At 50.5% G+C, this 19,802-nt stretch overlaps 1 protein-coding gene across 3 annotated transcripts in view; it reads left to right on the plus strand.

Annotated features, from left to right (window-relative positions):
* The window catches only part of MAPK4 (mitogen-activated protein kinase 4), a 131,972-nt gene that overhangs the window by 103,722 nt on the left and 8,448 nt on the right, over positions 1 to 19,802 (plus strand). For all 3 annotated transcript variants that reach the window (XM_045850239.1, XM_045850238.1, XM_045850241.1), the window contains 2 exons: positions 17,366 to 17,510; positions 19,093 to 19,254. In XM_045850239.1, coding sequence (XP_045706195.1) covers positions 17,366 to 17,510; positions 19,093 to 19,254 — 307 coding nt within the window. The remainder of the gene's footprint in view (positions 1 to 17,365; positions 17,511 to 19,092; positions 19,255 to 19,802) is intronic.

Here is a 19,802-nt window from a genome sequence, read left to right on the forward strand (position 1 = left end):
CTCGAGCAATCTTTGTCTGGCAGGGAATCTCAGGCTGCCCTGGGTAAGACCAGAGCCAGGTCCTCCCACTAAGGAAACCCAACAATGTTTCAGGGCACACCAAGAGCGAGGACACCAGCAGAACAGGGACACCCAAAAGTTTTGTAAAGAGCTTGATTTTTGCTAGTTAAAGAAGAATCAAATCATTGCAGGAAGAAAAGCAGACCACCAGTGGACTTTGTATTAGTCTGCTAGGGCTGCTGTGACAAAGACTGCAAACTGAGGGCCTCAAACCACAGAAACCTGTGGGAAACCTACAGTCTCGCAGTCCTGGAGGCTGGAAGTCAAGATCAAGGGGTCACCAGGTTAGGTTTCTTCTGAGGGTTTTGAGGGAGAGCATGCCCCCGCCTTCCCTCGGGCTTCTCTGGTTTGCTGTTCCTTGTGTTGCAGGTGCATCGCTCTGATCTCTGCCCGCATCTGCACGTGGCATGCTCTACGTGTGTCTGTGTCCAAATTCTCCCTTTTCATGAGGACAGCAGTCAGGCTGGATTAACATCCACCCTCATGACCTCATCTTACCTTTTTACATCTGCAATGACCCTATTTCCAAATAAGCTCGCATTCTAAGGTACTGGGAGTTAAGGCTTCAACATACAAATTTTGGAGGACACAATCTGACCCAAAACAGGTGTCCTTGCAGTTATTTTATAGTTTGTATGGGTTTTTTTTAATTGAACACAGGAGAGGGGTACCATGATGGTGCCAGTCCTAAGGGCCTCTAGGGGGCTTTGCCTGTCCCCATGGACTCGCCAAGCAGAGCAGGTTGGGGAACACAGCTGGTGAGGTCCTGATAGCGAGACAGAAGGAGGCTCAGACACCTGAGAGCCAAGAGAGGGTTATGGGATGATGCTCCCTGACATTGAACCAGATGCTCCCTCTATCCAACCAGAGCGGCTGCTTAATGAGCAATGGGGCAGGGGGGCACTGCCCAGGGGAGACACAGGGGACATTCAGCAGCACCCACAGACCTGAATGATCAGGACTCAGTGGCACCCACCCAGGAAGACTGTGTTGGGTCTTTTCTGGATCCAGAGAACTCCGTCATCACCTGGCTGACAGCCAAAGCAGCCAGCCTCTGCTGGTGTGAGTTAGATGTGTTGTCCATAGCACACCTCCCCAAATCAGGTGCCCTTTTAGCAGCAAAACGTGTTTACATGGATTGTAAGTGAGAGCCTGTTTAATTAGGGTAATTATACACGTAGACGCAGATGGTGACTGCGGAAAACATCAGTGCTTGCTGGCGGGGCTGGGGCAGAGTCTCAGGGTCACGCAGGGAGCTGGTCTGGTGCAGGGTCCCTTGCACACACACACAGAGGAGAGACAAATGCACTGTGAAAGCCTTACTCAAGGCTCCAGCACTTGGTTCTCTACACAGAACACTGGTCCTCAAAGTGTGGTCCCCAGACCAGCATTGTCACCTGGGAACTTATTAGACATGCAAATTATCTCGCCCCAGCCCAGACTTACTGAATCAGGAGCTCTGAGGATGGGGCTCAGCCATCTGAGTTTTCACAAGCTCTCCAGGTGGCTGCTGTGGACTTCAGTGTGAGAACTGCTGATGTAGAGCGAAGTATAGCTGTTCAAAGTGAGACCTGGGGGCATTCACAGCTGCAGCAATTAACTAGCTGGGTCACCATATTTTTTTCGGAGCCTTACTTCACTCCTGTGTAAAATAGGAAGAAAAACACTCTGTAGGCATAGCATGTAGATGCTACGGGGTGGGAGCTTTGCTCACCACTCTGCCCTGGCACCCGGAAAAGTAGCTGCAGTGTAGCAGACGCTCGGTAGATATTTGCTATATTAATAATTTAATGGGGCTATTGTGTAGCCCTCATTGAAGTTCTTTATGTGAAGTATTGATACAGTGCTTGGCAGGCATGTAGTGAATGCTTGTAATCACGGCTGTTTATTGATAATGGTGAGGGTGATGAGGAGTTCCTCTTCTGCAAAAGAGAGACTTGATTGAAATTACTTATAATGTCTCTTAAAGGAGGAGACAGAAGATCAGATCCACAGCCTCTGTGAATGTCTAAATGGGGGTCCACAGAGGAAGGAGGATAATATCAGTCACCTGTGGGCCTTGGACCCACGAAGTACAGAGCGACCCTCAGTCATGTAGACAGTGACGGAGGGTCCCCTGGGCAGGTGGCTGCTTCACAGGCCTGAGCCCTTCCTATCAGCTGAGTCCAAGTCCCCCAGCAGGAGGCCCTTCCGGGGCAGACAGCCTGCAGTTCAGGGGCCGGTGCACCCTGCGCAGGGGGCGGTTTTCCAGAGCTGCCTTGTGGGGTGGGCTTGGCAAGGCCCCTTTACTCACGTCAGTTACAGGAGATCACCCGCATTCCCCTGTCACCGTAAACAACACCGTCCTGTAGGAGGAGCGCACACATCAGCGCCTGAAGCAACGGGGACACCCCTTTCTCCCGGGAACCAAAAAATGACAGCTGCTCGTGGTTTTCATTCTCACGAAGAAACGCAGTCGTGGCCCAGGTGACATTTCTTGGGCCTTGCCCCACGCACTCCTACTGGCGGTGCGTCTGTGATCAGCATGAAGTCGAACCTGACCACGCAGCGAGTCGGCAAGCTTCAGGGTGTCAGCCTTGCAGAGATGCTAGTTGGCTTCTGGACCCGGCCATTCAGACATTCTGCATCACCAAGAAACGTAACCATAGGTGCGAGGAAGAGTCAAAACTAAGAGAGTGCTGTGAGCTTATGCCCACAGATGTTCATTATTAAATAAATGTACAATTATATACAGTAAATATATAGTTATCAGATAATGCAAATATATACATTGCATCTATTTATTAAACAATATATACAATAAAATGTGCTTTATTTTTATTAAATAATTATCTAAATGAATTCTTGGAAAAATATAATTTTATGAAATTTGACTCAAAAAGATAGAATCCCTGAATAATACAAAAACTAGAAAGAAACAGACTCAGTAGTTTAAAGTTTTCTTGCAACGAGAACCTCAGACCCAATAGCTTCTTAGGCAAGTTCCACCCAACTTTTAAATAACATAAATCTGATCTTATCAAACTCTTCTAGAGAATAGAAAAAGAAAAACTACTCCTCTATGTTATAACCTTGCTACCCAAACCAGACAAGTATATTAGGGGAAAGGAAAAATTAAAGGCTCATTTCATTTATGAACATAGTTACAAAAACTCTGAGCAAACCAAATTCAGCAGTATATAAAACATGTACCGTGTCAAAACTGAATTCACCCCCCAAATTTAAAGTTGGCTTAACATTAGAAAAATCTATTACTTTGAATCACCAGAAACCAATTAAAGGAAGGAAAAAAGAGCTTATGATCATCTCAGTAGATGCCTAGAAGCAGTCTAGAAAATTAGCTGGCTGAGAAAAACTCATACTAACGATCTCTAAAATGGTTTCTACCCCAAACCCTTAACAATGCTACACTCAACAGTGAAATGTTAAAGCTTTTTCTTTAAAACTTGGAAAGCGCCGCAGTCTCCCACCACACTCACCTGGCTCACCTGTGCCCTTGATTGTGCTGGTCCTGGCAAGCAAAGTAAGACAAAGTTATTTTTCACAGGTAGTTTGACTGTCTAAACAAAACCTCAATTTATAGGAAAATTAATAGATGTAGTAAAAAGACTTTAGCAGTGTTGCCAAATGTAAGATCAGCACACAAAGTTCGATTTCATTTTCACACTGGATGAAAACGTAATTTTAAATAATATATCATTTATAGTAACAACTGAACAGTATTTGGTCATTTGGCGATTCAGGTCTGACCTGGAGTTAGGACAAAGTTCATAGGTTAAGGGCATTCCCTCCACAGGACTTTCTTCACTTTGGCCATCAGCTGTGAGCTTAGGGGTACCCAGGCCACCTGCCTGTTTCACGAACTGGCTACAAATTTGGGGTTCCCATACCCCTCCACTGGAACAACTCGTAGAACACAGGAGAGCTGTGTACGTAAGACTGCAATGTTATTATAAAGGATACAGATCGTGACCAGCCACAAGACCCACACAGCAAAGTCTTGGCAGGTCCCAAAGTCGAGCTTCCTTTGTCACCCTCTCAGCATGTTGAAGTGTATCACTAGCCAGGGACACTCACTCAGCCTGCAGGGTCCAGGGTCTTTACTGGGGCTTCCTTCTGCAGGCAGGGTGAGCGAATCCTTGGCCACCTAAATGAAGCCAACCTCTAGCCCTCCGACGCTCGAATCCCATGGTTGGCCTTGGGACATGGCTGGGCCCGTCTCAGAACTGTCCAGGAACCCACCACGATGAACAGAGACACTCATATCATTCAGGAAATGCCGAGGGGTGAGAGGCTCCCTCCCAGGAACCAGGAGCAAAGACCAGCCGAATTATTTATTATACACTGCATAGCTAGGAGTAAGTCTAACAGAAGGACACCAGCACCTCTTCACACACTCCCTCTGCAGCCACACTGGAATGCTACACAGCTGTGAAAATGAATAAACAAGAGGTTCACACGTGCATGGCAGTTCTGCAGATTGAAATCACTTGCAGTGCTTTGTCATAAATAGTGAAGCCGAGCCCGCCACTCTTCCGCAGAGCCATCTGCCCAGGGTGGGCAGGACCCACCAAGGGGGGTCATGGGGACTTGGGAAGAAGGCAGACTTGATCTTCGGGGCCCACTCCCACCTCTCACACGCCTTTCCCACCTCAGAGCCCCGCCTCCTTCTAAGTGTCATGGGCTCTTGCATTTTCCTGCCTCCCTTGCGGCCCCCCAAAGTTTTAAGATGCATTACTGAGTGTAGAGAATAAAATCACTGCATATTCTCTTGAGGGAGGCAAGAAATTTGCTTTTTCAGCTGTTTCTCTCAAAATGAAACTAAGGATTTGGGCCACTGGTGAAGGAATGTAAGGAAGCAAGGTACAAAGGGATGGGATCTGAGAGACCTTTTCTGGTGGCCAAAAATCCCGTGAGCTTGTTGGTGTGCGGAAGGAAAGAAACATCCTTCAGGACCACGCTGGCCTCCTCTGTACGCAGCCCCTACACGCACGCCCCTCCCTGGGCCCTGCACGAACTCGGATGACCGCTCTTCAGACAGTTTCTCTCCGTCTGTGAGAGGATAGGCCCCACCTTGCTTTGCCTCAAGGAGGGTTTCTAGAATGTGTCCCTGCTCTTCCACCTTGAAAGTCCTGGCAAGATGCCTCCCTGTCTTCCTCGGCCAGTCACCTGTTCTTTGACCCTATGCACTCTGTGCACTCTCCTGGAGAGAGCCCACCGAGCAGGGAGTTCACAAAGCCAACCCAGGGCCCCTCGCTTGCAAGCCCCTCCCGACGCCCTGGGAGGGACCCCCGACAATGTGTACACGTGGTCAGGCATTGTTGCGATGTTTCCCAAGCAAGATGCTTTGGCAGTGATGTGTTAGGGAGTAGTCCGTTTCCATCCTGACTGGCCCGCCCCCACACTTCCCCTAGTGCTGGGTGGCAGTGGTGTGACTGCGCCTTGGGGGGTCTGACTAGGCAGAGGTTGAGCTAAGGATACATTTAGTTCGGGTTCAGTGGGTTACGGTTACATGGTTTGCAGTTACTTCTACATACAACGAAGTCATCGCCAGCTGTCTCGGTGTAGGAACAACTTCTAGAAATCTCTCTTTGGCCCACCCTACCGCTCCTAAGACTCCAGCTAGGGCACCACGGACAGCCTGGTGAATGAGCATCATCAGTTCAAAGAATAAGCTCAGCCATCACATAAGGAAACAGGAAAGGCCCCCAATCTTACTTACACCTCATATACTATATGAAACAATACCTACTAGAGTTTTCCCCCCAAATGTGACAATAATCTTGCAAATTTATATGACATTGCCAATAACTAGTTTTGAAGAGAAGTTTCTAGAATACCAGCTGTACTAAAGTATCAACCATATTGCAGGAAAGGCTAAGTTATCTTTTCAGTTATCATTCAAAGACTGAATTCGCTTTAAATCCTGCCCCTGAATACGGTCTGTGTTATGGTCGCATACGGTCCCCTGAATACGGTCGTATTACGGAATTGCCACAGAAGAGACGATGAGAGACTATGCGGGATGTTCACGTGGTCGCTATCTGCAGTTTGCCAAGAAGCCAATTAGTAAAAAAAAAAATGTTATTTTTACAAATTTTGAGATGTTTGTGGTGTTTGCCAGCTTTTTAAAACTTGCCGCAATTTTCCAACTAAACAATAAATATCACTTTTTGTACCTAATTTTGGGTTCACGATTTTGTATTTTTGAAGAAGCCACGCCAAACCTGGTTGCACCCTGGCCCTCTCTCTGCTTCATCTTCCCCTGTGACCGCTCCGTCCTCCCTCCCCCACCCAGGGGTGACTGCCCCGGATTTAAGGATGGACTTTGCGGTTGAACCAGCAAACTCTGCCCAGACCAGGTGGACAGCTCCCTGAAGACAGTCCCTGGACTCAGAGCGCCACACACAGAGCCAGACCCGCTGGAAACACTTACTAAACACCCGTCAGCAAAGCCTCTGGAATGGGGCTAGACCCAAAGTCCCTGAGCAGAGGGCCTGGCATCCTTTCAGCACCTGGGGCAACCTCCCAAGTGGACGAGCTCTGGGACCTGCAGCGTTTCTAGGAAGAGAACTGTTTCTGCCGAGAGAAGATGTGGTCCCTGGTTGATGATGTGATCTGAGTAGGCTGACTCGTCACCACGGAGAAGAGCCCCTTCTCAAGGTCAGGGTCAGACAGCTGTCTTTGGACCCTGACAGAAGCAGTGTTGGAGAGGGGGCTGGAGTGGATCTCAGGGCTTTCTGCCACCCCCCTGCCCCTCCCCACAGCCCTCCTCCTCCAAAGGGGTGGGGGAGGCTCCATGCTTCTCCCCCTGAAGGCCTGCACTCCCCACATCTCTCATGGCTTTTGTAACCTGCAGCCACCCTGCCTTCAGGTCTCAGTAGGCGCAGCGAGTCCCATGGTCCCTGCCCACAGGGGCTCAGAGATAAGTGGGGGAGGCAGTGTGAGTTTCCCATCTGGTGGAGCCCACGCGGCAGGATTCACGGTGCCATTACTCTTGCCGGTGCAGTGGGAGATGGGGGCTACTAGGTCAATATGTTTTCTCTTCCAGGTAAATGTGCTCACGGGGACCTGACTCAGTGTTTCCTGAGTGTCCTGAGAAACACTGGTCCCCAAGAAGCACCTAAAAAAAGTGGTTATGTGGACAAAGAGGTGTGGCGAGTGTTGGCATCCTAAATCCCCATCTAGGAGGTCCTGAGACTCCATAAACAAACTTCCTGGGTGTTGCCAACCTGTCCTAAGGGCATCTGGCTACACGCTTTTACCTTTCCCTTTAGCATCTCTGGGGTGTGAGCCCATTTTGGAAAATCCCATTTTAAATAACAGCAGTGACTTCTGGTGCTAGGGACCAGACTTTTCAACACCAGGACAGGCAGGTAGCCAAGTTCAGAGGTAGCAGGGCTTTTCTGGCTCCTTCAGCCACGTTCCACAGGTAGCTACTTCCTTCCCACACACAGGCTGGGCCTGGTCAGGGCCTCCCTGCTGCAGGAGCCCCGCACAGGCCTGGCCCCCTTCCTTCGCAGGACCCTGTGAGAGAGGAACTTCCAGCACCTGTGGGTAAGCTCTTTTGGGCCCAGCGGCAGGCCCTCCCCACAGCCGTCTGTATACTTAAGCACTGAAGCCACCTGGAGGCTCTGAAATCAGCCCCACCTTCTAAGTTCCACCTGATCCTGCGTGAATGGGAAGGAGCAAGACCCTGCCAACATATCTCTTACTTTCCTTCGTCTATTAATTCCATCTTAGTTACCTTCAACGAAGCTGATGGTTTAGACCCCAGAGCCTTCGGAGAAAGGGGAGCCCAAGGAAGTTCCTTTTATTCTTCTGAGCATGCTCTGCAAAGTGAAAGCGGGGTGGGGGGGTGGGGAATGCTTATCTTCTGGTGAAGGGAGGGGGTGCAAGCCCTGGGAAGAGCACAAATAGGGTGGATGGTGGCAGGAGAAATTTGGGGACTGAACTGTCTGCTGGGGGACTTGGCGACCTTGCTACTGTGTCCTTGACCTTCCTGTCTCAGCCCACCCTCCAACGCCCCCCCACCGGCCTCCCCTAGAGCAGAGGTAGTAACAGTGCCCACCTTGCAACAGCGTCATGGGAACCAAATGAAGGAACGCTGAGTGAGCTCAGGTGCCTTGCACATGGTCAGCGCTGGCAACTGCACATTATTATTATACCTATTACTCAGAAGTGCTGTGGGATTAATATCCTCTTTCTTCTCTAAAGTGCTGTGTCTGACCTCCAGGCTGCCCCCTGGCCAGACTAGCAGGCCAAGGGGCCCAACTACACCCCCACGGCATCAAGGTCATGTCAAAGAGAAATCCACAGCTGCTCCCACCCGAGGGAGCTCCTGGATTTCCAAGGGCTGGACTCGAACACGGTGACTACCTTTGTCCTATGATTTTAACATGGCCAAGAAACTTTAAAATAATCTCCTCTTGACAGGTGGTCAGTTCCTGAAATTGCACCATGGGCGTATCAATCATTCCTTCAGCTTCAGGTTTTTATCCCGTTTGCACCCCATGTTTAAAGTGAGCACCCACCTGCTCACTGCAGGTAGAGGGAAAGCAGGTGGTCCCTGACTTCAGGGCCTCCCCTACTGCAGAGCAGTGAATTTGGAAATGAAGGGATCTAGGAACACAGGGGTGTTCATCGGCTAAACCAGGCAGAGGGGAAGGGCCTGCATTAATCTCTCCAGATTTACAATGAAAAAATAAAGACCTATCTTACAGGCTTGTCACGAAGTCAGCTGAGTTAAAGCTGGCAAAATCTCTTGTGCATAATGCTCATCCAATATTGGATTCCTCCCTCCACTCGAAGGTGTTCTCAGTTATTTATTCCTGAATGTTGATGAGGGGTCGGAGAGGAAGGCTGGCCAGGTGGGAGGAGGACGAGGAGAGTGCTGCTGTCACGTGGGGCAGGGGGGAGGGGCAGAGCAGGAAGACTTGGGCTCAGAGGTCAACTCCTCTGATGTTCCTACACACGGATCGCTCCCCTGGTTCACTCTGCTCATGTCCCCTTGTCAGAGAGGCCTTTGAGACTCCCCACTCAATCCACCACTCTGTCTCCTCACCCTCTTCATTTTCATTCCTAGCCCTGTCTCCACCAGACATATTGTTACATGTATGCAGTCAGCTGTTTTCCCCACTAAGCTGTATGCCCCATGGCGACAGGCACCTGGTTGTAGTCACTAGATTTGTCAGGATCAAATCTCAGCCCTGCCAATTAATACCTGATTTGGCCTATTTTTTTTTAATCAGGTCATCTTGATCATTAAATGCACTAATAATAAAGCAGTTCTTGGCACTGTACCTGGTGTATCATACTCAGTAAATGCCGGCTATTGTTACTGTCGGTTATAATCCAGTAAATTTTTACTTCCCATGGGTCAGCCATCTGGGGAAGCCCTCTGCCTATTCCAGGGTTTGTCTCATCTTGAATGGAGCTAGAAATAGAAGCCTGCAGTAACTGGGGAACCATGAAAACATGGCGTGCCTTTCCAAAGCAGGTGGACTAAAAGATCTCTAGGACACTGGTTCTTAAGTATGGCTACACATTGGGATTGCCTGGGGAGATTTAAAAATTACTGATGCCTGCATGTGCCCCAGAGATTCCAAGGTAATCTTTACAGCAGGCGTCCTGAGCATCAGAATTGTCTTAAGTTCCCCAGACGCTTCCATGGTGCAGCAGGGCTGGGAGCCGCTGCTCCAGGGTGCCGCCAGATTCCCCCGTGAAAGTCGGCGAGACACATGTCTGCTTACACACAGCCTGGCAGTTAATGCGTCTTCCTAGAAGGAGCCATTTGCTCACAAACCAACCGGCCCATTAAAAATTAATCATTTCAGCCCAGCAGGGCTGTTGCCTAAAGATGGCTGTTGAGTGCAGTGCAGCTTCCTGGGACTCCAGTGCCCCACAGAGGACAGCTGGGAGGCCAGCAGCATGAGCAGATGGGGAAACAGAGGCTGAGGCAGCTGAACCCAGCCTCCCCTTCACTCTCCCCTCGAATCAACCCAGCAGCTGGTCCTGGCGAGGATGGCGGGGTCAAAGCTGGCGGTCTTGGTACAGCTCCGAGCAAACAAAACATATTGTCCTGTCTTTGCACTGTCATAGAACTCAGAGTTCATGATTTGGACCCCATGAGGACAAGGTCCGAAGCTTCTGTCTGTAATGGTGAGCTCTAAGTGAATTAGAAGACGACCCCATTTCAAGAAAGCGCTTTTTAAAAAGTGGCCCAACTCCATGGCTCCCACCTTCCTGGTGCTGAAAAGGAGAGGTGTGTTATGCTGAGTGACGTAAGCCTGTCACCAAAGGACAAATACTGTAGGATACCATTTGCATGAGGTACCTAGGACAATCAAATTCACAGAGACAGAGTAATAGGGCCCTTGTGAGGGGCCTGAGGGCAAGGACTGTGGGGTGTTGTTTCTCGGATACAGACTCCGTTTTGCAAGATGAGGAGTCTGGTGATGGCGGCAGGGTTGCACAACTCGAGTGTGCTTAATGACACGGAGCTGCACTTTTGAAAATGGTTAAGATGGTGAATGCTGTGTTCTGTGCATTTTACCACATTTAAAAATAAATTATTTTTTAAAAAGCAATGCTATCATCATTTTTTTAAGCAAAAATGAATGCATGGGGGCTGCAGGAACCTAACTGGCCTTGTGGTTGATTTCCATGGAAACCTGGGTGCTGGTGAATTGCAGGGGGCAGAGTCCCCGGAGCTCGGAGTGAGAAGGAGGGGCAGCTGATCAGCATTTAGGGCCCCTTAAAAGTTAATGAAAAGTCAGTGCAGCTGATTTAATGGTGCTATTTCTTCACCTGTGTGTATTTTAGCTGCATAAACAGAATGTACCAGATGACTTACAAATGACTCTGCTGGGCTTTTGAGATTGTGCATTCCTTCCCTCAGCTTGAGAGTCCCGCTGCATATTTTCATGGAAATGAGTTTAATAGAATGTGTTTGGAGTCAGCAATTAGAAGGGCTGTTTGGCTGCAGTGTTCTTTCTCTTTAAAAAGGCTTCTAACATGCCCGATATGGATACCGGCACACGTAAGAATTATACATTCAGAGGGAGAAGGCCGTGGAAAAGGAGGCCAGATATTTCTCCTTAAACTGGGCCTCTGGGATGGTGGTGTTTTTCTAAATGACATGTTGATGGGTGTCTGTAACACAAAGAATCAACCCCTGCTACAGGTCAGGCTACTGCTGGGCTGGAGAAACCTGCCCGGCCCAGCCCGTGAGGGAGGCAATCAGAGCTCCATGGGGTAGGGCATTACAGATCGCCCGGGGCCCTGCTGGTGCAAATGCGTATCACCTCCTTTGTCAGGTGAAATGGAATCTGCATTTCACCCAAGTCCCTGACTGTTCCAGGGCACCCCGGAGTCTGAGGACCTGTGCTCTGGCGTCCACCGGGAGGGTGGGTGCTGGCGCGCCTCCCCACAAGGTTGTCCATTCTGTGATCGGGCGTCTCTGTCTGTCTAGGGTCCAGTCCCCGTCTTGGGGAGCTCTGATGGCGTTAGAGGGCTCTCTTAGGTGAAAGGGAGTAGAGCCCCATATTCAGATCAAAGGTGCTGCATCCACGCAGCCTGGGGTGGAGTCTGCTGTGTGACCTCAGGTAGGTTGTTTATCCTCTCTGTGCCTCCGTTTTTTTACTGTAAAATGACTGTAATGAGAGCGTCTCTGCCTCAGGGGGTTGTTGCAAGGATGATGTGAGTCAATCCATACAAAGCAGTTAGAGCAGTTTGAGAAGCTCAATAAATGTTAGCTGTTAGTATTATAACGCATAGATATCCATCTCATACTTTGCCTTTGTCTGTCCCCAGAGCCTTTGAGAACAAACTTAACTCCTTGTCTGCATGATAGATAGCCTTGCAGACGGCTAAAGGCAGCTCTCCAGGCCCCTGCCCACGTTCTCCAGGGTCAAAGTGTCCAACCTTCAGCATCTGTGTGGTGTGCCCTTGACTGCCACAACACATCCATCAGGACTTTGCCACGAGAATCACAGCCCCGTGGGACAGCCCCCACTTACCCCTAAGGCTACGAGGTTTACTTTTCCACAGCTGATTTCTTTTTTACTTGACCCAGTTTCTTCTTGATCATACAGGGGTGTGTGTAGGCATCCCTAACCTCTTCCAAGGAAATGTGGTGCCCAGGGGCAGTCCTGAGCCCATTAATCCCCTGCTATCCAGAAAGCAGCATCTTTGCTAGCAGCTCCCTGCTTCAGTGCCCCTCCCACTGTTAAGGCGGCAAGGGCCCTACCACAGTGAGCACTGAAACTCCCAACATGCCCACCACCCCTCTGCCCCCCACTCTGCAACCCTCCCCGCTCCGTTTGTTCTTCCTGGGGTTCTCAAACTGGGAGGGGGCTCACTGAAGTGGAGACCAGTAGCTTCGGGCAGTCTGTACATCTCACAAGCAATTCCCCTGATTCTGATGCAGGGGGTCCTTGGGGACCACTGACTAAGTCCCTGCCCCATACCCCATTTGTCCAGAAGTTTCTCTGGCCCCTGAGCACATTCTAGGTCTTCCTACCCCATCACCCGCATTCACACAGGCTCTGCATCACCACCTGGAAGGTTCCCTAGCACAGCCATCTAAGATGTCCCCATCCATCAAGATCAACTCGAACCTCACGCCCATGAAGCCTTCCCTGACCCGCCTCGGGACAAAGTATCACCCCTCTGCACTCTGAGCACGCCTCTAGCCTCTAGCCCTTGCTGCTTATCATCGACCCCGCCTAGTGTGCGTGGTGGTGAGGCCCAGCCGCACACAGAGTGGAGTGCGGGCTCTGGACTTGGGCATGTCGTGTTCCTACCCCACGGAGAGCCTGCGTCAGGAGGCTGATGGAAGGACTGCTGAATGAATTCGTGTAAAATGCAAACACAGTGTCCAGCACAGAGCAAGTCCCACCTTACTGGGAGTTGACCGAGTTCACTTCCTGGTCCTTCCGATCATCTTTTCGTCCCTCTAACCATGTTGTACGCTCTTTGAGATCAGGGAGGATCTTACTCGTCTTCACTTCTGGGTCACAGGAAGGGACACCCGCTCCCAGGACACGTGCTGGAGGATAATGCAGGGTGGGAAAGCGAGGCTCTCAGGCTCCCACCATCCCGGCCAGAAGCATCCATTCAGTACGAGGGGGGAGCTCCTCTTCCCACCCTATCACCCCACCGCTGCATTCAGAGAGGGAGAGGGAGAGTTGACTGGATTTTATTTCTTGGGAGAATGTTGTCCCCATTTAAATTCTTCCCATCCTTGTGAGAGGCTGGAAGTTACACTGTCATTAACACATAAAGTCGGAGGCCCATGGGGTCATAGCTCCTCCCCCAGCCTTCCCACGCCCAGACCCTCGAGCTCGGGCCCCAGGTGGTGGAGACATAGACAGGGCAAGCCACACAGAACAGGAGCCCACGCAGCGCTGGCTGGTCAGGACAGGAGATGGGTGCCCACCCTTCCAGGGTGAGTTTGAGCAAGGCTGTCCCGAACTTCCTGGCAGGCATCTGGGACTGAGTCCACACTCCCCTGCTTCTTCCGACAAAGGAATGCTCAGAGCTCTGATGGCGCCTTCCCTCTGGGCCGGCTGCGGGCCCCTCATTACCCTCACTCGGGGCAGCTGCTGCTAGAGTACTATTTCTCAAACACCTCTGAAGCTTTCAAAGTCACAGCTTCCCATTGGCTGTCCAGGACTCTACAAGGACAGCAAAGTGGGCTGGTAGGAGCAACAGCTGGAGGAACCCCGAAGGCCCCCACGGCAGGAAACTGTCTCCAACTGCCTCCCAGTGGTGCCCCCAGAGTCAGCCTCTCTCCAGGAATGCCAAGGGACCAAGTGGCAGAAGGAAAGGGACAGCCCTGTTCCGGTTTTGCCTGTCATCTGCTGAGAGGGGGCCTCGGAGAATTACAGGATGTTGGCTCCGTGTCTCCTCAGAGCAGTGCTGTGTTGGAGCTCACAGGGCAGTGTGTGAGGTGTGTGCCTGCTGTCCCACTCGCCCCCCCTCAGTCAGCCTGCCCACGGGGGAGCCCCCTGGAGACCCGGTCTGATCACTGAGGACAGGGGCCTCCACCTCAAGGGGAGCCCACCCTCTCCTCTCTGCAGGCTCAGCAGCAAAGCTGCTTAGGGGTTTCCGTGAGCCAATACACTTACTGATGTATGAGCCCTGCTGATCAAATTGAGTCTCCACTCCTTAGTATTCATTAAAGAATTCTTTTTATTCTAGAAAGTTCTGACTTTCATCCCATCTACTCAGCTGAAACTCCTCTCTTGAACTTAGATCACCAGTATCACATCATGGACCCCCAGTGTCCCCTGCTCAGACGCCCAGGGCTCAGCGGGCCTCCTGGGCCTGCCCACTCCCCCACCCCGGGGAAGGGGGCCCCTGTTTGTTCTCATCCCCCTTCCCCAGGGTCCTCTTGCTTCGGAGCCAGGCAGAAGACACTGTACTTTCCCAAATTCTTCTCTGTCCCATGGCTCCAGAAACACGTCAGTGAATACTCTGTGCTTGCAAAGGGCTTGAGGGACAAGTAAGCATCAGGAAGTAGCTAGTCATTAAGAAAAATCCAGCAGGTTTCAAAGGTAAGCAAGAAGCAGGGGTTAACTTCCCCAACTGCTATCAAGGCCCAAGCCCATAATTCTGGCCCACAGGCAGCTCTGCCCAAATGAACATCTTTCCTTCACTTGAGAGCAGATGTTTCGGAAGGAAGTCCCTCCCACCCCAGGTCCTCACTTCTCTTCAGCCCCAGACGCTGCAGAGAGGCAGGTGTTAATTATGGGGAATTCCATTCCCTAAAAGACTGTTTATTTGCATATCAAGGAAAACTTTCCTCACCTAGCCTCCCATCTGGGCGATCCCATCCCTGCTTTAGTCTTCCTCTGACAGTCACAGCCTCTGGCTGGAAAACAAAATCAGACCATCCTTTCCTTATAACCCACCCACTCGGAAGTGACCTCGTACAGACAGCTTGGCTTGTCTCTGTAATTTTTAGAATCCAGCCTCAGCCCCTCACAAACTACCATGCACAGAACCTGGCTGAGTCTAAATTCGTCATGCTCGGTGAAGGGATTCAGACTCAAAAGACTGTGATTCCATTTACATGGCATTCAGAACCAAGGCCAAACTGGAGTGACAAGAAGGGGACACAGGGACTTGTTTGAGATGATGAAATTGTTATCTTGATCGTGATGGTGGTTATGTGATTCCAGGCTTTTGTCAAAACTTAGAACTATACACTAAAACGGGCAAATTTTACTTACTGTATGTAAATCATACCTTGATACACCTAACCTTTAAAAAATGACTTATATTTTCCAATCCTTCTTGAAACAAGGCAAGGCACAAATGACTGTCAACTTTTGTCAACTTCTTACCCACCTTTGAAAGTAGGAACTGGAAAGCCCTGGCTGGCGTAGCTCAGTGGATTGAGCGAGGGCTGTGAACCAAAGCGTCGCAGGTTCGATTCCCAGTCAGGGTACATGCCTGGGTTGCAGGCCATGACCCCCAGCAACCGCACATTGATGTTTCTCTCTCTCTCTCTTTCTCCCTCCCTTCCCTCTCTAAAAATAAATAAATAAAATCTTAAAAAAAAAAGAAAATAGGAACTGGAACTCTGTGGACAGTCAGGTATGTCAAAGAAAAGGGTCAGTGATCCCTGCAAAACATGCCTTGTTTTGAAGGGGATTCAGATCAGATCATAGGAGGCATTCCTTATTGATTCATTCATTTATTCATTCCTTTGTTCAATAGTGTTGATTGAACACTTCCTAAGAGGCCGACTTGGGGGCTAGACAATGCAGAAATGGCTGTGGAACGAGATATAGCTGCTGCTCATGAGGGGCGTAGAGTCTAGTGGTCAGAAAGTGAGGGACTTGATAGAAGTGGAGAAAAAGTAGCCAAACAGGGACCCTGGAGCTCCTGGGAGGGGCATCCACCTCATCCCAGCGAATGGGGAGGCTTCTGAGAGGAAGCCAGCCTGAGAGTGCGTCGGCCAGGTAGGGCAGTGGGTGCCAGGACCTCTGCCGGCAGAAGGCACACGTGTAGATGCCCAGGGAGAGAAAGGGGGATACGTTAACAAACTACGGTGTTCATTCCGGTGGGAGCTTTGAGGCCAGGAACCGCTTTGCTGTAGTCACCTCCGGCTCAGGGGTGCTTTCCTCTTTTCCCCTTTCCCCCACCAGTTTGAGCCCCACTCAGAAGAAATCTGTGCCGCAGAGGAGAGAAAGCTGCTGTCATGCTCCAGGGCCCTGAGAAGGTTTTAGACAACAAATCTTTGCTCAACAACTGAAAAGGTTTCAGATTTAACTGATCCGAAGTGCCCGGGTACTTGGGCTTCTAAACTTTTCATACATTTTCACTTGGGTCTGCGATACTTTTTACATCAGCAAAAAGGCAAAGTCAAATGCCAAACAGGGCATGACGTCATCAAATAACAAGATCATCCCTAGAATCTCTCATTGGAGCCCCTCAATCTGAATGGTCTCACCTTGAATCCGCAATGAGTCCATGTGCCCACTTTGGAGAGATTGTTCAGTTAATCCGGATGGACATTTCCCATGTTTCTCTGTCAGGCCAGCCTTCTGAATTATGTAGAGAACAATTTCCAAATTGCCTGGCTATATTTTCTTATCTGTGTTGAAACCACTTAGGTCATCATTGCACCTTACAGGGAGGGATTCCATCACAGACCACATTATTGAGAAATGGCTGAAATCAACTAGAATATCTATCCCCCCAAAAGACACTATCTGATCACAGAATCCTCTGGGCAAAAGCTGTGTCCACTTTGCCATTTAGGTCTGCTTTCATAGGCCCTTCATCGGCATCCATTATGAAGCTCGCCTTACCCATACTCAGCGGGGGCTTGGCTCTGGCATTGTAGCTGCATTAATTCTAACCTTTAGCACCAAAGCAGCTGGCTTGATTTCAAATGTATGGCTGTTTCTGAGATTTAGCTACTAGATAAATGAATCTCCGTTGTCTCATCGTTATTCTGTTAGTGGCAGTAATGAACTCCAGTATGGCTCTTGTTTATCCACCTTCTTACTGGATGAGGGCAGATTTGTTTTGCACAGTTGCATCAGGCTGGTGTAGAATACTTCTAAAATAATGGTATCCTGAGTCCCTTTCTACACAGGAGAACTCCAAGGGCCTCCTGAGATTCTCCCACATTTGAGCCCCACAAACGAATCTGAACTCTGATAATCAGACCTCTGTTCCCCAAAGCTCCTTCCAGATCAACAGGACAGGGTAGAGGGAAGAGAAACGAGTGGAGGCGTGGGAATCTGCATGGTGGATGAATGGACATGGGGATTTTGTCTTGCAGGGTTATCTGTCGGAAGGCTTGGTAACGAAGTGGTACCGCTCACCACGCCTGCTCCTCTCCCCTAACAACTACACCAAAGCCATCGACATGTGGGCCGCGGGCTGCATCCTGGCCGAGATGCTCACGGGGAGAATGCTCTTTGCAGGTAAGCTGCTACCCACACCGCCTTCCTTCTCTTCCGGTGTCATTCTGTTTGTTTTTTCCTGTTTCTTCTCCTTTTTTTATTTTTGTTTGCTTGTGTTTTCCCTTCTGTTTTTTTTTTCTTTTGGTGATGTTCGAGAAGAAGGAAGAACTGAGTGCACAAAACATGCTAACTTTCTCTTTGAAATAACCTCTGTGGTTTTTATGGCACTACTTGGAGGCACCTTACTATCATTTCAGGCAAAATACTAGACTCAAAATAATATCCGAGGACAGAACTTTCAGAATCAAGTAACCACTTGTATTTAAACACCTTGAGATTGACCTCTAGAAACACCCGCCCTCCATTTCCAGCCCCTTCCTCACGTCTCCCTGCCACTCTGAGCAGTTGTTAGTCTGTAGTGCTCATTTGGAAAGGGCACCCCACACAGGGCTCCCAGAGTCCCTGAACCAACCCTCCATGAGCCCCCTGGAGGGAGAGGCCAAAAGGGTCTCCTTGGGAGCAGACCCTGATGCTGTCTGCACTTTCTGGGTGGGCATTGACAGCATTTGCATATGATTAGTGCCACCCAGGGCATTGTGAGGGGACATGGAAAGGCCTGTCCTGGGCCACCAGCCTCTGACAGCCTGGAATCCCATGGGAACAGGTGGTAAGGGGAGGGTCCACTGTGCAGTGGGGACGAGCCGGGGGGACTCCTCCAGGAAAGAGGCTTAGTTGAGGGTTCACCCCGGTAGAGGAAGTGGAAAGGCTACTCATGCAAAAAGGAAAAACAGAAATGATGAAAGCAGTTGCTGCATGGAGGTCAGAGCGGACCGCAGGGAGACAGACCTGACCCATACCAGCAGGGCCAAAGCCCCTATGCAGGCGCCAGTGTTGCCTGGGTATAGAAGACGAGTTTCTGAGATGCATAAAGACTGATGCTCCTTACAGATGAGAAAGGTATTCATTTCCAGCACCTGGCACCGTGCCTGGCAGAGAGAAGGTGCTCAATAAATAATGACTTGTTGGCTGAGTGAATGTTTGTGGTCCACCCTGACCACAGACGGGCAGAACGTATCTTGCTCCCTCTGCCCAAAGGGGCACGGGGGCAGTGCTCTCAGGACACAGCCCAAACCCAATTTGCTAGTCCCGATTCTTTTTCCCTCCTAACTGGAATCCTCCTAATCAGAAGCCAAAGGCTAAGGCTCAGTCCTAGGCTTGAAATCACTTCCTTCCCCAGCCTGGTGAAGAACATACGGAGAGGCATATGGGAAGGAGCACTTGGAAGGCCCTGGGCCAGGCTGCTCCCGTCCCTTCGGTGATGGCTGACTCAGTCTGCATCAGACTGCTCCATTCACAGGCAGAGACATTTCACAAAGCCGAGCCCCAGAGGCCACAGGCAATCTGCTCATAGTCACATAGCAGGTTAGTGGCAGAATGAAGGCCAGACCCCAGGACACCTAGCTCCCAGCCTCGTGCTGTTCCCACTGTCCTGTGTTGCCCGCCCCCCCCCCCCCCCCCGCAGGCCTTCTGGAGCAGCTGTGGGGCTTCCGCACGCCCAGCCACTTGGGCAGCTCACTTAACCACCTGGCATTTGCCTCCCCAGGGGCTCACGAGCTGGAGCAGATGCAGCTCATACTAGACACCATCCCTGTGATCCGGGAGGAGGACAAGGACGAGCTGCTCAGGGTGATGCCTTCCTTCGTCAACAGCACCTGGGAGGTGAAGCGGCCCCTGCGCAAGCTGCTCCCTGAAGTGAACAGTGAAGGTACCTGAGCCGGACAGCCAGGCCAGCATCCCCGGGGCATCACCTGGGGTGCAGGGGCGGGTGGCCTCCTTCCAAAAGGACCAAGCACAGTCCCTAGCCATACAACTGAGCCTGCCAGCAGGCGGCCTTTGCCCTGGCTGCTTCCAGACTGAGAAGGATGGCGCCCTGGAGTCTGGCCAGCAGACAACCCTGACTGTAGTCTTTGGTGGTCCTCCACATTCCGCCCCTGGTTTGCTTCCTTTTCTTTCTGGTCTTTCCTGCTTGTCTCCCCCCTTCATCCCCTTTACTTCCTCCTCCTTAGAAGGTATGATGTGGTGCAGAGAACATGATGAGCTTTATCTGCTTGCGAGCCAAAGCCAGGCTCAATTCCCAGCTCCATGGTGCCCAGCTATTTGGCCCTGGGCAAGTTTCTTGACTTCTCTGCATCTCAATTTCCTTAACTCCTAATAATATGTACTGGACGGGTTGTTGTGACGAGTAAGTAACATAGGATTTGTAGTGCCCTGGGCATAGGAGAGTGGCTCTGTCACCTCGGATATTACGTCATC

The sequence above is a fragment of the Phyllostomus hastatus genome, unplaced genomic scaffold (genome assembly GCF_019186645.2).
Source record: "Phyllostomus hastatus isolate PE091 unplaced genomic scaffold, TTU_PhHast_1.1 phas_contig_80, whole genome shotgun sequence".
NCBI classification, from domain to species: Eukaryota; Metazoa; Chordata; class Mammalia; order Chiroptera; family Phyllostomidae; genus Phyllostomus; species Phyllostomus hastatus.